Source organism: Sparus aurata, chromosome 12 (assembly GCF_900880675.1).
Source record: "Sparus aurata chromosome 12, fSpaAur1.1, whole genome shotgun sequence".
Classification (NCBI taxonomy): domain Eukaryota; kingdom Metazoa; phylum Chordata; class Actinopteri; order Spariformes; family Sparidae; genus Sparus; species Sparus aurata.
In genome coordinates, this window is record NC_044198.1 from 23,555,361 (window position 1) to 23,570,904 (window position 15,544).

The following is a 15,544-nucleotide window of genomic DNA, read 5'->3' on the forward strand; positions in this document are numbered from 1 at the left end:
AAAACAAAAAAAAAAACAAGGGTATAAATACCTGGCTGCAAATTTATTTTGCATCCAACTGAGAACGTCGTACAATATTTCCATTATTCTTCTGCAGTAGGTGTTCATATATAAATATTATATATTCAGGCTACTTGTCTGTAGTCAAGTCTTTTAATGTGAGTCCTGGTTTAGGCCCAGTAGGCTGTTTGTCGTATTTCTACACCGAAGTTGAGATCAGAGCAGACCAGACAGTCTTTTAAGGAGGACGTTCTGGTCCTGAGGGTTCATGGCGTCATAAACGTCCAACTCCAGGGAGAAGGTGGCGTTACCAGATGTCAGCGTCCGGAGGATGGTGGAATAGCCCTTTAAAAAAACAAAAGAAATACACAAAATATGGGTTTGAATAATAAATAACTGTAGGACTGAACCTAAAAGCTACTGCAGATGCGCAGACATATTGATCACACGGTTGTATTGCAGGCAAAAAAGCCTTTCAAGCATTTACTTTCATGCATACAAAAGAAGGTTGTTTTACTCCAGTTAGTGCAATAAAGGGATTAATGGTTTATTTGATTCCCTCGTGCATAAAAGGTGGAATAACTTGAATAAAAAAGAACATCTCTTAAACATCAGTTCATCCCTGAAAGCTACAGACAACATGTTTGAATCGTGTGTCCACTCACCATCATCTCAGCCAGGGGCACATTCGCTATCAGCACCTTGTTGTCATGACGACTCTGGATGTCTTGGATGGTTCCTCGCCTTTGAGCCAAGTCCCCCAGCACGGCGCTGAGGTGCTCCTCCCCGACAGTCACCTCCAGCGACATCAGTGGCTCCAGCACCTGATTTCCCGCCAGCTTCATGGCCTGCGTGCGAGCGACCAGAACTGCTGTTTACCCGTCCATAATCCCGACATTTACGTTTATGATAAAAGAATGCGTGATGGTTTACCTTAAGCATGCAGCGAGACACGCAGGCGGACACCATGGCGGCGGACGTTCCTGGTTCGATGTTGACGCTTTGGATCAGCGTGGACACACCCAGTAAGGGATAACCTAGCAAGGGACCTGAAGGTGGACGCAGGCATTGAATAAAACATCTGGAGACAGTCTTAAATAATCGATGCGCCTCCAGGTCGTCCACACACAACATTCAGCAAGTGTCTTTTGTTCTGATTTGATACAGCAACCCCTAGTGGCAATATTTACATTATTGTGCATTTAGGACTAAATTTAAGTATAAATCTAAGAGTATTTGAGGCACCGGGATGGCTTTGCAAGAAAATAAGGTTTCGTTCAGTGATACCTTGAAGGTACGAGCTGTGTACTCCGTTCTCCACCGCCTCTTTCAGATCTGGTGACAGCTGCGCCTCCAGTTCCTCTCTGAGAGCTACTTCACACGACCCACTCGAAGACAGGATGTCCATAGGTCGGACGGTCAGCGCCACTGTCGCAACATGTCGTCTCTCTCCAACAGTACGGTCCAGCGTATCTGCATTAGAGTAGTAGAGTAGTACAGTATGTTGGTGGGAAGAACAGTTTCTCCCCCACAAAGATTTTTTTAAATGTGTGTGTGTGTGTTTTTGTACCTGTCGTAGAGACCTCATTGAGAATAGTCTCCCTGTACGCCACCTGTAGTGGTCCGAGGTGAGTCTCAATGCCGTACTCTCTTCTGATCCGATCGTGGATGATCTCTATGTGCAGCTCTCCCATCCCACACAGAATGGTCTGAGGATGTGGAGTGATTAGACAGTTAGTTGACTCATTGTGACTAAGGTGGTCCTGGCTAATCCCATGATGGTATTATTACCTGGCCGGAATCAGGGTCAACCCTGACTTTAAGACTGGGGTCTTCTCTCTGGAGGCAGCTGAGTGCGTTCTCAAGATCTACCAGGAAGAAATACTATGTGTCAGTGACGGGAAAGCTTGCTGGAGCGTTTGTAGCAAAAGAAATATCCATGTCACTGACCAGCCTGTTTGGCCATGGTGGGCGGCTCAATGGTGCAGAAGAAGACGGGATCAGGGACCTCCACCCCTGAGAGGACCACGCTGGCCTGCTCACCACGCTTCTTCCCTCCCCCGCCGTCATTTTGGGCTCGGCGGGCTGCGGCTGCTGCCGACGACTTCGACGAAACGATGGTGTCCCCTGTGACTGTCTTCAATGAGAGCGTAAAACATAAACTGAGCTTAAAAAATCTTCCAAATAGAAACTACGAAATGTGACTTATGAATGTATGATGCAGAACCTGCTTCAGTCCCACAGTCAGAGCGATGTTTCCCGCCGTCATCGAGGGGATTTCAACATGCTGATCCGCGAACGGCACCAGCAGCCGGCTCATCCTCTCACTACACACAAAACGACACAAAAAAAAAAACCTTCTGACACATCATACTCGTGATTTTGGTAAAAAAACTGACTGGAGGTTAATGAAAACGACGTACATGCTGTTCCTGTTGATGTTGTGGACAGCAGATTGTGGTTTCAGAGTACCGGAGTAAATCCTAAGAAACACCAGAGGACCGCGCTGCTTGTCATGGAGGACCTTGAAGGCCAGAGCGCACAGGTCGTCCTTGTACCACCGCCTGCAGGATGATTAACAGAGTGCGAATAAGCAAAACACATCTCAATCTCAACTCTGTGCTTCTTTGATTTGTGTATTTTTTTCTCTGAAATGAAACATCCAAACAGCAGCTGACCTTTGCTGTGGTTAAGATCGATCTCAACACAGTAAAGAAACAAATTAAGAGTCTTCTATCATCCTCCTCTCAGCCAGGAATAGCAGTGGATGTTTTAATACTTATTTTGTTAAAGAAAAATTTCACAAAGGTTAATAGGAAATAAGAAGATATTAAAACTACTGGAATGCAAAACCTACAGAAAATACTCCAATCATGCTGGAATTGTTATAGGTTGAATAAATCACTTACACCAGGTCATGGTGTCGTTCGTCGGGGGCGGGCAGGTAGGCGGTGATGGCGTCTAAGAGAGGCTGAACACCTTTGTTCTTCAGAGAGCTCCCACAGAGGACGGGGACGCCTTTACGGGCCAGAGTCACCCGCCGCACAGCCTCCTGCAGCTGAGGACACATGAGCACCGTTCATTCTGGATTCTCAAATAACAAGGCTGCTTTATAGGCTCATAGTGTGGCACCATGCCACACAACACTCACCCTGACGGAGGGGACGGCATCGAAATTGTCGCCAAAATCAGTCAGCAGCAGTTCAGCAAACTCGTCATCCAGGTCAGCGACCTGCGATGAGAACAGAAATATTAACCAGAGAAAACTTAACTAATTGTGAGCGCTGCTGTAAATGATTTGAAGTGTACCTGCTCAATTAAAGCCGTCCGGGCCTCGTTGACCTCCTGCAGCAGTTCAGGCTCATCCGACTGGTCAAGAGGTTTGCTTTCAAACTTTCGTCCGTCATCCCCCGAAGATCCGAGCTTCCAACTCAGCTTCTGGTTGGTTAACAGGTCGACCACACCGGAGAAGCTTTTGCCGCTGCCGACGGGAATCTATGAAACAGGAAGGTGACACTTAATGACACGCTGACAGATTTACTTTCTTCGTATGGTTTGATTACAATTTTTTAAGTAATGTAATTACATTTGCAGCAATTTGGCTTTGTGTTAAAGGACCAATTCACTCAAAAAAAAATAAAACTCTGTCATCATCTACTCACCCCAATCCTGATAAAAAAAAGTTGGGTGATGCCAACAAAATATTTCTGGACCTTTGAGAATTGGATTACACCAGAGGAGCTGTGTGGAACCATTCTAATTTTTGGTGTTTTTTTCCCAATATTTCATGCTTTAAAAACGATGGCTGTGAAGATCCAGAAATATTCTGTGAACCACAAAACTTCAGCTGACTTTCCATCGGCATGGGGGAGTGTAGATAAAGACAAAATTTTCATTTTTGGGTGAACTGTTCCTTTAAAAACCCTGTTTGTCTCAATAAGTGATGTAAACCACTTGTTAGAACACTTATTATAACAGCATTATCAGTAATTGTGACTTGTGTAGCATGTAATTGTTACATGTCACCAAGAGATTTCCTTTTTTTTTCTCATTTCTTGCTGTGTTTTTCCATCAGCCTACCTGCAGGAGGACTGGGTTGGCTTTCAACTTCTGTCTTATGCTCTCAATGGAAAAACTTAGGCTGAGAAAAAAAAAAGTTTCAGATTATTTAATTTGTTTTGAAATAAAAAGGTAAAAAAGAACTTTAGTCGGACTGTTCAGTCGCTCACTTTGCTGCAGGCTTATCCATCTTGTTCAGGAAACAAACACAGGGAACATGATGCTTCTCGGCTTGTCGCCACACGGTCAGAGTCTGAGCCTGTTTTCAAGGTCAGAGGGAAGCCAGTTATAGAACACAGCACAGGACATGTTCAAATATAAGAGAAGCAGTTTGAAAGCAGTGGACGGACCTCGACGCCGGCAGAAGCGTCAAACACGGCGACCGCCCCATCAAGAACACGAAGTGCCCGCTCTACCTCGAGAGTGAAGTCAACATGTCCTGTAATCACACACACAGGCAGACGGACGGTCATATTTGCGTGGCTGCTCCTTCTCAGAATCAGAATATAATATTCTCACAAGGATGTCACTTCTACCTGGGGTGTCTATAAGGTTTATTCTATAACTTTTCCAGTCAAACGTGACGGCCGCCGACTGTATGGTGATGCCACGCTCCCTCTCTTGAGCCATAAAATCTGTGACTGTATCTCCATCGTCCACATCTGAAAGCAACCGAGTCACAGAAATAAATTAAGGATGTAGGTAATAAAAACTAAATTTTGTCGCATCTTATTTTTGCCATCCTACACACCTCCAAGTGCTCTCGTGTAGCCAGAGTAATAAAGCATCCTCTCTGTGGTCGTTGTCTTCCCCGCGTCAATGTGAGCCATGATGCCGATGTTTCGGATCCTGCAGACACAGAGTGGGAGTTAACGCAGAGCCTTAAACACAGCTGAATCTAAACAGCAGAGTCTGCAGAGAGGAAACACTTACTTGGATATATCAGGATTGACCACCGCCCGCAATGACTTGACATCATCTGTGACAAAAAAAAAAAAGAATAAGTCATATCGTAAGTTCCTTTGTACGTATGACCTGATACATTCTTCAGGTTGTTCGTCTCGGAGGAGCTCAGAAAAACGGGGGGAACTGTGAAAATCCATCTGCTGAAGAAGATCGTGTGATATGATCGGAAGCTCAACTACTGAATGGACGCCGGTGCGCCCATGTTGGAAATTATGCAGAGAAAGATCCCCTTTTGGATGGTAAATAAAACATGATACAGTCCTCTCTTACGTCATGACTTTCTGCGTGCAAACGCCCCAAAACACATTTTTATTTTATTTTTTCACCCCTGCCCCCAAAAGTCCAGCACTGATACAACTAATCATACTGTATGATTACCAGATAATCCATGAAATATCTGGGAAACTTAAACCAGCAAATGTCTGGCATTTTTGCATGATAGCTGACTGCATCCAGTAAGTGATGATCAAAATTTGAACCCTTTACTTACCTGATGAATCAATGAATTAACCAATTCAAGCATTGCTTGATGCTAGTTAATTTGTTAATAACTATGGATCTTATTATGAAAACAACGTACCTGGAAGAAAGCTGAAGTACCTCTTTAGTTGCCAGCTCGGTCTACACCTGCAGCACTGGAGCCCAGCAGTGAGCAAACACCTTCCCTGTGAACGACAGCGACAATGTTATGAAACCGACATTACGTTAACATAAAGTATCACTGACAGCACTTGGTTTTGCTGGTTATATCTTACCCAAATCATCCTGCTTAAAGTCCGAAAGGCTCTCACAGGCAATGTCGATATGTTTTTTTATAATTCAAGCTTTACACTCAGAACCAGTCCGAGCTTCAGTAGAACCACTGTGGAGCGACATTGCTCTCAAAAGATGTCAGCTCATTTGTAATAGCGACAACATGACGATAACAAATCAAGGGAGCCTTATAGCTCCAGCCAGCAGGTAAATACTAAATGTATCCTGGAATACAGTATTAAAATGTCCTACAAAACAACATAATGCTTGCTGTTAAATGTCACGCTTTTATAATGCGCAGCTCCAAAATACGTCCCTAGAAACAAGCGTGTCCGGCTTATGTTTTCCGGCATCGAAACAAAAATGTCCCCGTCAGGATTAGAAAATGTAAAATTGTTTCATACAAGTTATAATGTTATCCAGAAATTATGTACTAAATTATCACAAAGTGAAATCGCGCATTTTGTCCGTAATAAGCTTCAGTGTCACGTTAAGCGTCCGTTAAGCCGAAGCCGGTCAAATTAGACCAGCGGACAAGCTGCTACTTCCGGATGACGCACTTCCTCTAAGTATCGGCTGCGGGGAAAACAACATCGAAAGGACCCCAGCCCCGAGTGAAAAACACCGAATATTCTGCGTCTTTACCAACTGCTACCACCTGCGACGTATTCACTGTAACCCCTAACATCTTATACACAAAATGGTAAGAAGGCAAACCTTTAAAATCGCTTAATTTGACTTTTATCACGCTGTTTAACAGGTTAGCATGCTGTGCTAGCATTAGCAGCAGTTGACATGTGGCTCGGTGGAGTGCTGCTCCGCTCTGGTGTTGTGTTTAGTATTCACATTTAAAACTCTTGCCACCTGACAGAGATGTAATTTAACTAATATGTGTATGAGTTTGAACATGTTTAAGAATCATGTTTCTTTTTCCACTTTTTTTTCTGAAAGTTGGCTTACTTGAATACGATCCATATGGTGTGCGAAGTTGCTAATGTCGGATCGGAGTTGAGTTTCTTAAAACGTCAAGTACCTGAAGTGTAACTTTGGCGTTGGTGGTCATTTCATTTCATCCAGTGTGGATCCCTTTGGACTGCCTAGACGTTTAGCTGTGTGGGATTAATTACTTAATTTAAATTTATTTTGTCGGCAAGCTAGAGATGAGCTGAATTGTTTTCCTCTACAATAATAATAGATGGATTGCTCCAGGGTCGCAGTCAGCACTATCTTTTAATGATCAATCAGTCAATATATGATGCTTCTTAACCGAAAATAAGCCTTTAGATTTTATGTCCATTCTTCTGTCCCAAAAGCAAATACATTCGATTTGTTATGCAATAAAGTAGAGGAATGTACAAAATCCTGATAATTTTTGGTACTTTTGCATGAAAAGTGACTGAAATTACTAAATAATAAGTTAGAAATATGTTGTCAAGTTAACAAGCACATCTAGATGGATTTCTTCAATAAAAGATGTGTAATACCATAAATGAACTCTGATTTACTGATTGAATGTCACTTTTCACTCTTAAGCAGACTGTATTTTGGTCCACATTAGAGGATTTCATACTTACTGCACTGTTGTGGTTTGTAGTTCTTACTTGGAACTTCATAATCAGGGTGAATAAACTTGCACGGTTGCTTTATGTTTTACAGCCTCAGAACGAGCACATTGAGTTACACCGTAAGCGGCATGGCTACCGCCTGGACCACCATGAGAAGAAAAGGAAGAAGGAGAGCCGTGAGGTTCATGAGCGATCCCACAAAGCCAGGAAGTTGATCGGTTTGAAGGCCAAACTGTACCACAAACAGAGACATGCAGAGAAGATCCAGATGAAGAAGACGTGAGTATAGACGGAGGATAGAATTTGCTCTTTTCGAAAAAAATCAACTATGGAAATTGTGTCCAACAATCCTGACTTGTATCTTTGCAGCATCAAAATGCATGAACAGAGGAACACCAAGCAGAAGAACGATGATAAGACCCCAGAGGGAGCAGTGCCAGCCTACCTGCTGGACAGAGAGGGACAGTCCCGGGCTAAGATCCTCTCCAACATGATCAAACAGAAGAGGAAAGAGAAGGCTGTAAGTACCTAATCATCTGCAGCCCATTATCTATAATATTTTTAATCAGCTAATTTTATAATTATGTTATACATGTATGGGGGGAACAAATTAATTGGTTTCTCAACACAAATGTACAATGTGTTCTGCAGGGCAAATGGGAGGTGCCCCTGCCAAAGGTTCGTGCCCAGGGAGAGACGGAAGTGCTTAAAGTCATCAAAACTGGAAAGAGACAAAAGAAAGCCTGGAAAAGAATGGTCACCAAAGTTACCTTCGTCGGTGATGGCTTCACCCGTAAACCTCCAAAGTATGAGCGTTTCATCAGACCCATGGTAAGACTGCTTTTAAATGTCATGGTCTTCTACAGATTCTTCGTGTGCTTTTAGGATTAAAGTTGAAGCTGAGTGGTGCAATTTTGTTTCACATCAATAGACACCATAATGACCTCCCTCTCTTTAATCTTCTTTAGGGTTTGCGTTTTAAGAAGGCTCACGTCACACATCCCGAGCTTAAGGCCACATTCTGCCTGCCCATCCTCGGAGTGAAGAAGAACCCCTCGTCGCCCCTGTACACCTCACTGGGAGTCATCACAAAAGGAACGGTGGTAGAGGTCAATGTCAGCGAGCTGGGCTTGGTTACACAAGGAGGAAAGGTTATCTGGGGTGAGTACTCATCAGTCGATTGGTCTGTGTAGTTACACGCTCTTCAGTTATGTGTCTTTCCCTCAGGTTTGGAGTTGATTCAGAAACATCTGCGTAAACAATCAAATCCAGCTTCCAATTTTCATCAGAGGGTTAAACAGTGACTTGATAAACTCTGAGATATTGATGTAGAAACACTGATTGGAATCAAGATAAAAGTGTTCAAGATTCAAACTGTAATACATTTTACGGTGCAACATAGTATTATTTACTATATATAAAATCAGTGTGGTGTATGATTGTGTTGTAACTGACTTTTTTTTTTTTTTAACTTCCCAGGTAAATACGCCCAGGTGACAAATAACCCAGAGAACGACGGCTGCATTAACGCAGTTCTGCTGGTATAAGACTCTTGACCTTTTTATACAGACTGTGCCTGGTAACTCTGAATTTACACGAGGAGTGTTCACTACAACAAAGAACACAAAGATGCAACAAGGAATGGGCTTCATATCACGGGACCATCAGGAAGATCGCTGATGCTGCACTTGGCAACACAACCGTATTCTGTAACAGCTGGAAGCTCAACGGAGAAGAAAATGGGGTGATTTATGTGTTAAATGTGATATAAATAAACTTGATATGACATCGTTTTTGGACTTTTGTCTTTTTCTTTGCCTGCTACTAAAATACTCTATTGCATTACAATATGAGTTTTTTATACAGTCTACAGTGAATATAAAACAGCATTCCTCATCAATCCATGCTATAGCAGAGATTTGAGACAGTAACTCTGCTTTTATACTGAGTTTTACTACAAATGAGCTATTTTACGTCCTATCAGCTACATGTCTTTACTGCAGCCCTATCCACAGCAACAGGACCAGAATCTACCACATGGTATCTGCTGTTTCTGTCTTGCATACAGGTGAATGTTGGAGCTAGAGTTGCACTTTGCACAGTGGTGTTTCACAAGCCATTTGATTATTACATAACTCCTATTCCAGTCCAAGTTCCCAGCTGGCGTTTGAGTCTTTGTGCTCATCTACTGCATTACGTGAACAGATGAGAATCCAATCTGAATCATTTGAGGTCAAAGAGGAGAAAATTATCTGTGGAATTACTGCCGCACTATACACATGCTTGGGAAAACTAGCCTAATACATGGCATATGCACGGTTTGCATCAGCGGTTGTGTAAAAGAAACACCAGATTATGTCAAAAACCAAGCTTTTTTCAGGGAATACATTTGAAATTGAACTTTTTTCTAACCTTGAAAACATAACAGTAAAAATAGGCCCATTCCCAAACTTTCAATCATCAGTGACAGAATGAAAATTTCACATTTTATTTGCGATTTCCTAGTGTGGTGTGTTTTACAGCAGAGAAGCTCACTGGTGTTTTCCATTTCACACCAACGATGTTTGTCCACAGAACACCAGAGCTTCTTCATTAACAGGAAGCTGAACAACTACATAGAAAATACACCATGACATTTTTTTGTTACGGTTTCATAACCTTCAGACTTTGAGAAATCAACAAAACATTTAGTTTCACAATACAGGGGACTCTGACTTAAGACTTCTTCCTCTGTAAGAGGGACTATAGCGCAGAGCGTTGTGTTTTGAAAGAAACCTCTTCGCTGATTTTTAAATAATTGGATAACGAACCACTGTGTTATATACAATATCATCGGGGTTTTGTATTTTCAAGGATAAAAAGGAAAATCAAATTCTGGTAAAAATCAATGTTGTAAGAATTCTATCCTGAGGTGATACACAGCGTCCAGAAACAATATGACAGTAAGGCAAAAATTACATCTGGAGACATTTTACCATGGACACATCCACATCAATTTATCATATTAATCACATCAGATAGTAAAGGTGTGTGGCTGCACGGTATAAAAAGCACTTCTTGCTAATGTTGATTTCAATATGATACATTGAAAGTTATCTGCATTGATGTATTTCTGTATCTGAACGGTGGGTCTTTGCTGTAAGGCCACCGTTACATGTCATTGAACCCATTTGTACAGTTTGTAAAATTTCAGTAGATCTTTAAAAAAAAAAAAAAAAAAAAAGGGAAATTAAAAAGCATTAAGGCTCCAGAAATCCACGTATATAAAAACAAATGCACAACAGTGACGTGCCAGACTTTCACTGACAGAAGGACAACCCCTGTTGGCCGATGGGATTTGACATAAAAGCGGAGGTCAAACCCTTCAATCAGTTACACGGGATATCATTTCCAGTCTTATTATTTTTTAATCCGACTGGCGCTGTGCTCTGTCAGCCTTCTCGTTGAGTGTAAGCGAGATGCAACATCGGAGAAGGCCTGCGACATCCTCCTCGCTGCCACAAGGTCAGACGGAGAAACCCCAGCTGAGACCTTTTAAGCCAGCTTTACTTCTTCTCTTTAGTCATTTGGCTTGTTTTTAAAAGTGCACACAGTGATCAAACAGCGTCCACGAGATGCTGACTTTTAAGTGTAGTAGTCAAGTTTGCTCTCTATCGTTTTGCAGCCTTTGACGGCGAACACTCTCTCGGCTTTTGGGAAGTAGACCAGATCTCTGGCCACCTGGTCGGCCACATTCTGGTCCGGCTCAACTCCTCGGGCTTTCATCTCGGCCATGGCACACTGGACGACGTGTTTGTACTCCAGAGGCAGGAACGGGACGAAGAAGTCCACCAGGTTCTTGTCAATCAAGCTTGTGTGCCACAAGCCACCTGAAGGAACAAATCCACAGAGACGTCCTCAATACCCAAATTCACATTTTTCATCAGATGTAGTTTCTGATAGATAATCATTCCAAAGTAAAACAGCAACACAAAGAAGTATTTTAATATTTTTTTTTACGAACTTTTCTTGTTGTTGAACACCGCTAAAGAGAGCGCCGTTTCCAGGTCTTTGAGCTCGATCTCTTCCCGTTGTTGTCCTGTTTTCCAGAAATCTAAAGCAGTCTGTATGATGCTCTCCGCTCCAGCATTGCTGTAATACAACACGCACAGATATACATCTTGAAGACCCTTTAAGATCTTTTCACTATTTTTGGAGTGACACTTCAGACATACAACACACACTTTAGCTCCATGGATTGATACCTGCATGTGGTTCAAATAAAAATGTTTGACTGGTCGCACTAACCTGAGGAAGATGAAGATGGCTTTCCGGTAAGAAACTCCATCCAGCTTATCGTAGTAGTCTAGGTACGGCTTTATGCTGTCGATCAAGCCGGGATGCATCTTGTCCATCTCATCAAAGATGAACATGGAATGCGCACAGTTGGTGACGTTACCTTTTATCCACTGCTGCAACTGAGTCTGAGGTGAAACAACAGAACATGTTTTTTTGAGTCAGAAAGTACCGCACCTGTGTACTTCAATTTAAGGTATATGGAATTATCATACTACCTTGTAGGTATCTAATTGACTCGAATGTGGGAAGTGAAGTTCAGACGTGAACACATGAACAAAGCTGCTGTCCATTCCCTCTTTGTAAATGCTGTCCGCAATCAGCTGACTAACAAAGTTCTTCCCTGTGCCCGTCCATCCGTGCAGCGAGAGCACCAGCGGCTTCTTCGGGTTGTCGTTGCTCATGAATCCGCTCACCGCTTTCAGGATGATGCGTGACGCGATGTGCTGTCCGAACAGTTTGCTGTCCAGGTCAGCGTTGAGAGCTAGAGAGAGCGCACAGCAGAAAGTCAACAGGATCAGTGGCTGACTGAAAACATTTTTCTCAGCATCTCCCTCAGGAATCTGTTTAGCTTCCTTTGGTGTTGTGATCCATTTAGTTTTTAAGGTGACAGTTCAAACAATTGCCACGCTCATTTATCTTAACTTAATTTGAGACAAAAGTATGTGAACGTGCTTTACAGTATCAGTACAAACGGGGCTTTAACTACACATTGCAAGCATGCCAACCAAAATGTCCGGTGCAAGACCACATAAAGTTTATGAAGGTGTCTGCTTTTAGCTCAATGTTCAGGTTTAATCTCAAATAATGCTATTCATTACAGCGCTTAGAAATTTAGTCAGTGGATGGCTCAGTTTAAAAAGACTGAACAGTGAATCCTGTCTTTTCTGCGGAAGAAATTTTAATGATTAGAAATCTTCACAGGTAAAAATCTTGAAATCTTTCTTTGAATTTTTTTTTTTTTTACGATGACAAACTCTTTGTTTTCATGACAGTATAAACAAAGTGACCTTAACGGACAACACAATGTCATACTGTTTTACTTTGTTTACATGTGGCGGACCCTGCCACCTTACCAGCTTCAAACAGCGTTCTTGGGAACTTACTGTCCTCTGAGAACAGCTTGCTTATCCGGTTATGGAAAGCATGAACTATGTCTCAGTTGGTGTTGTTAGTATTCAAAACTCGAGTTTGAATTTCTTCTCCAAAACAACATTGTTCCACATTCCACATTTTGTATTGGGAGGATTTGATGCTTTACTATCTGATAGTAAACTACATATCTACGACTTTGTTGTTCAAAAGATCATTCAGAATGTATTACTCTTCTGGTTAAGTTTCGGTTTTAACGAGTCGAGTCATGCCGTTTTTATTCCCACGCAGACCGCACGTTGTGTAGTAACAACGTTACAGGCTTTTCTCCATTTAGCAGCGTTAACGCAGCAACAGTGTTTACACATTTGAATGGCGCACATGCTCACCTGTTCCATTGAAGGCTACCCATTTTGGATCACAACTTTCATGTAAATAATTCCATATTGTCCGCCCGAGTGTTGCACCGACACCTAACACTACGGTTGTTGTGATCGGATCGAACGCGTTCACCAACACGCCGGCTGTCGAAAAGACGTGTAAAAACAAAAACAAGTGTGCCGCTTTCATCGTCGAAACCGATTAATTCCTGACAGCAATCGTATTTATCCGGTAAAACAAACATAACACCAGGGTAAAACCGCGCCGAACCTGCAGGGCTAACTAGCTTCTTTCTTTGCAACGCGGAACTTCCGCACACGTCATAACCACGCGACAAAACACAGCTCTGTTCAACACCACTAAAACCGTTTGACAAGTTAAAAGACGATGAACATATTTCCAATCAACATATTACACTTGCATCAACGAGAACATTTAATTCCTGATATTAAACGCATTTATCGTGTAAAACAACCACAACACCACGGTCAAAACGCGCCGAATAAGCTGGCTAACTAGCTTATTTCTTAACAACGGGCAACTTCTATATGCGTCATAAACACGCGTCAAAACACAACGAGCTATGTTCAACACCACCGGTCACGTTAGACAAGTTAGTTAACGACGCATTAGCATTAAACGAGTAACAGCTGAAGCTTGTAAAAATTTAGGTAATAGTTTTGAGTAAAGTTGCGATGTAACAGAAGCACCAGCTCGGCTAACCTTAAATCAATCGTTGACATTTAAAAATCACAACGTTAGCTTAACAGGTTTGAAGTGTGAAAACATCAACAAAGAATCAAATATGGTGGCCAGTGTGTTAACCGGACACCCCTGTGTCTTACCTGTCCTGTTGAACGAAATCCACTCGGGTCGACAGCACTCGTGGAAATAGTAGAGGATGTTCTGGTAGCTGGCTAAGAAGCCCGTCAGAGCCGCAGCCATGCCAACCGCTATGCTGGTGCTGATGGGCTCGATCGCTTCTGTCATGCCGGAGCAGACGAGCATCCACAGCAGCAGGACGTGTCGCTTCCTCGGCTTCATTGCGCGAAGATTCACCAAACTCAGTCACGAAGAGTGTGAGTGAGATGTGAGCGGGTCAAAAAGTGTTTGCTAAAGCGGACTGAGTAAACACAGTGGAGAGTGATGGTGGCGGAGGAGGCGGGGCGGTTGTCAGGCACTTCCGGAACTGATGTGACGTCAGAGTCCAAAGGTGAAGCTTTTGGGTTCAGTTGGGGCTGAACTACTGGAAATGTACCTCTTTTATCACAATCCTCGAGTTTTTCAGATGTTATAAACACGTCATATACAATTAAAGTGACAGACGCTCCAAAAAAGAATTGTTTTTTTTAAGTAAGAGTCAGTTTACTGATTCTGTAGGTCGTCTTCGTACGACCATACAATAATAATAATAACAGATTCAATTTATATAGCTCCTTTCAGGGTACCCAAGGACACTTAACAAAGCGGAACAAACAAAACAAAGAGTAAATGGAGCGCCAGTCAGTCAGCACGGAGGGAACAGCCGCACCATGTCAACACCGCTATCAGCACCGCCGTCAGCAGCGCAGGGAATAGCAACTTCCGTCAAAGCAAACTTGCGTCTGGCGGCCCCGTTCACACAGTGGGGGCAACACATTAGACCCAGAGATCCAATCCCAGCGATGGAGCCTGGGGTGAAGTGACAGCAGAGGTCCAGGAGCTCCTGTGCTGAACACCTGAAGACCCCGCCAGCAACGGCGGAGCAGCGACCATCCAACATCGCCGCGAGCCGGGGGAGACCACAGCAGCAGTGGAGAGCGACAAAGGAGCCCGAGGTTGCGGTGGAGGAAGGACCAACAGAGCAACGATGGACAGCCCACAGAGTATTGAGCATGTCGGCTTATAAACTAGCGTTGCTATGCTAACAGCTGATCGGCGAGGCTAACAGCTGATCAGCGGAGAAGGGTGAGTCCATGGAGCCTATTCTTCAGGTGTGCAGCCTTCAAAGGTAGTGGCACAGCCTCAGAGCTTGTAAAGACAACTTGGCTTTCTTCTTTCAACAGAAAAAAGCAGTTTTGTCACGGATCGAGAAGAAGATATTCATGCCAGCGTCCTCTCGCATCCGGGTTGCCATGGTGATACAAAGAAAACATGACAGCATTTTGGATCCCAGGAACCTACAGACAGGCCTATATATATCGATTGCGATTTTCCCATTAATAAATCAAACAACAATCCTCAATTACTCCCTCCTTTTACACACCAACCTAGGTTCAGTCCCATACAACACACAATGTGTGTTAATGAAGATGTAGCATTCATTAATCTCACAGAAACAAACACATTTGACATAGAGACTCAGTCCCTCCTTTTACACACAAACGCAAACCTATGACAAATTTGTTGTCAAT

At 43.0% G+C, this 15,544-nt stretch overlaps 3 protein-coding genes and 1 long non-coding RNA gene across 5 annotated transcripts; 2 read left to right on the plus strand and 2 right to left on the minus strand.

Moving 5' to 3' along the window:
* Positions 1 to 24: 24 nt before the first annotated feature.
* On the minus strand, positions 25 to 6,111 carry gfm2 (GTP dependent ribosome recycling factor mitochondrial 2). Its single transcript, XM_030434851.1, has 20 exons — positions 5,781 to 6,111; positions 5,606 to 5,690; positions 4,993 to 5,038; positions 4,811 to 4,908; positions 4,596 to 4,721; positions 4,410 to 4,498; positions 4,230 to 4,318; positions 4,081 to 4,141; positions 3,310 to 3,495; positions 3,152 to 3,232; positions 2,910 to 3,058; positions 2,424 to 2,564; positions 2,228 to 2,327; positions 1,951 to 2,137; positions 1,792 to 1,868; positions 1,571 to 1,709; positions 1,288 to 1,473; positions 934 to 1,049; positions 666 to 848; positions 25 to 345 (listed from the first exon to the last, which is right to left on the minus strand). The coding sequence occupies exons 1-20, from the start codon at positions 5,787 to 5,789 to the stop codon at positions 217 to 219; spliced, it is 2,277 nt and encodes a 758-aa protein (XP_030290711.1). The 5' UTR covers positions 5,790 to 6,111; the 3' UTR covers positions 25 to 216.
* Positions 6,112 to 6,321: 210 nt separating this feature from the next.
* Positions 6,322 to 9,136, plus strand: nsa2 (NSA2 ribosome biogenesis homolog (S. cerevisiae)). Its single transcript, XM_030434859.1, has 6 exons — positions 6,322 to 6,481; positions 7,435 to 7,622; positions 7,713 to 7,863; positions 7,995 to 8,174; positions 8,312 to 8,504; positions 8,823 to 9,136. Exons 1-6 carry the CDS (start codon positions 6,479 to 6,481, stop codon positions 8,888 to 8,890), a joined length of 783 nt encoding a protein of 260 aa, XP_030290719.1. The 5' UTR covers positions 6,322 to 6,478; the 3' UTR covers positions 8,891 to 9,136.
* A 677-nt stretch (positions 9,137 to 9,813) lies between these two features.
* tor1 (torsin family 1) lies at positions 9,814 to 14,361 on the minus strand. Of its 2 annotated transcripts, none has more exons than XM_030434854.1 (5): positions 13,997 to 14,361; positions 11,897 to 12,162; positions 11,631 to 11,806; positions 11,347 to 11,474; positions 9,814 to 11,212 (listed from the first exon to the last, which is right to left on the minus strand). In XM_030434854.1, the coding sequence occupies exons 1-5, from the start codon at positions 14,193 to 14,195 to the stop codon at positions 10,968 to 10,970; spliced, it is 1,014 nt and encodes a 337-aa protein (XP_030290714.1). In that variant the 5' UTR covers positions 14,196 to 14,361; the 3' UTR covers positions 9,814 to 10,967. The 2 variants fall into 2 exon arrangements, with proteins under 2 accessions (XP_030290714.1, XP_030290715.1); XM_030434855.1 differs by lacking the exon at positions 13,997 to 14,361 and adding an exon at positions 13,160 to 13,548.
* Positions 14,362 to 14,960: 599 nt separating this feature from the next.
* LOC115592274 (uncharacterized) lies at positions 14,961 to 15,375 on the plus strand. Its single transcript, XR_003986100.1, has 2 exons — positions 14,961 to 15,098; positions 15,197 to 15,375. It is a non-coding gene; the product is annotated as an uncharacterized LOC115592274 (long non-coding RNA).
* Positions 15,376 to 15,544: the final 169 nt, after the last annotated feature.

Bases quoted from the DNA above. Each gene is read 5' to 3' on its own strand.
- gfm2 (XM_030434851.1), bottom strand. The intron at 3,233-3,309 runs GTACACTTCAAA...TTCTCATCGCAG, and splicing joins GGACGGCTTTAATTGAGCAG to GTCGCTGACCTGGATGACGA. The intron at 1,710-1,791 runs GTAATAATACCA...CCACATCCTCAG, and splicing joins TTGACCCTGATTCCGGCCAG to ACCATTCTGTGTGGGATGGG.
- nsa2 (XM_030434859.1), top strand. The intron at 7,623-7,712 runs GTGAGTATAGAC...GTATCTTTGCAG, and splicing joins AAGATCCAGATGAAGAAGAC to CATCAAAATGCATGAACAGA. The intron at 7,864-7,994 runs GTAAGTACCTAA...TGTGTTCTGCAG, and splicing joins AGAAGAGGAAAGAGAAGGCT to GGCAAATGGGAGGTGCCCCT.
- tor1 (XM_030434854.1), bottom strand. From the start codon at position 14,195: ATGAAGCCGAGGAAGCGACACGTCCTGCTGCTGTGGATGCTCGTCTGC. The intron at 11,475-11,630 runs GTTAGTGCGACC...GTTGTATTACAG, and splicing joins GCCATCTTCATCTTCCTCAG to CAATGCTGGAGCGGAGAGCA. The intron at 11,213-11,346 runs GTTCGTAAAAAA...TTGTTCCTTCAG, and splicing joins GGTGTTCAACAACAAGAAAA to GTGGCTTGTGGCACACAAGC.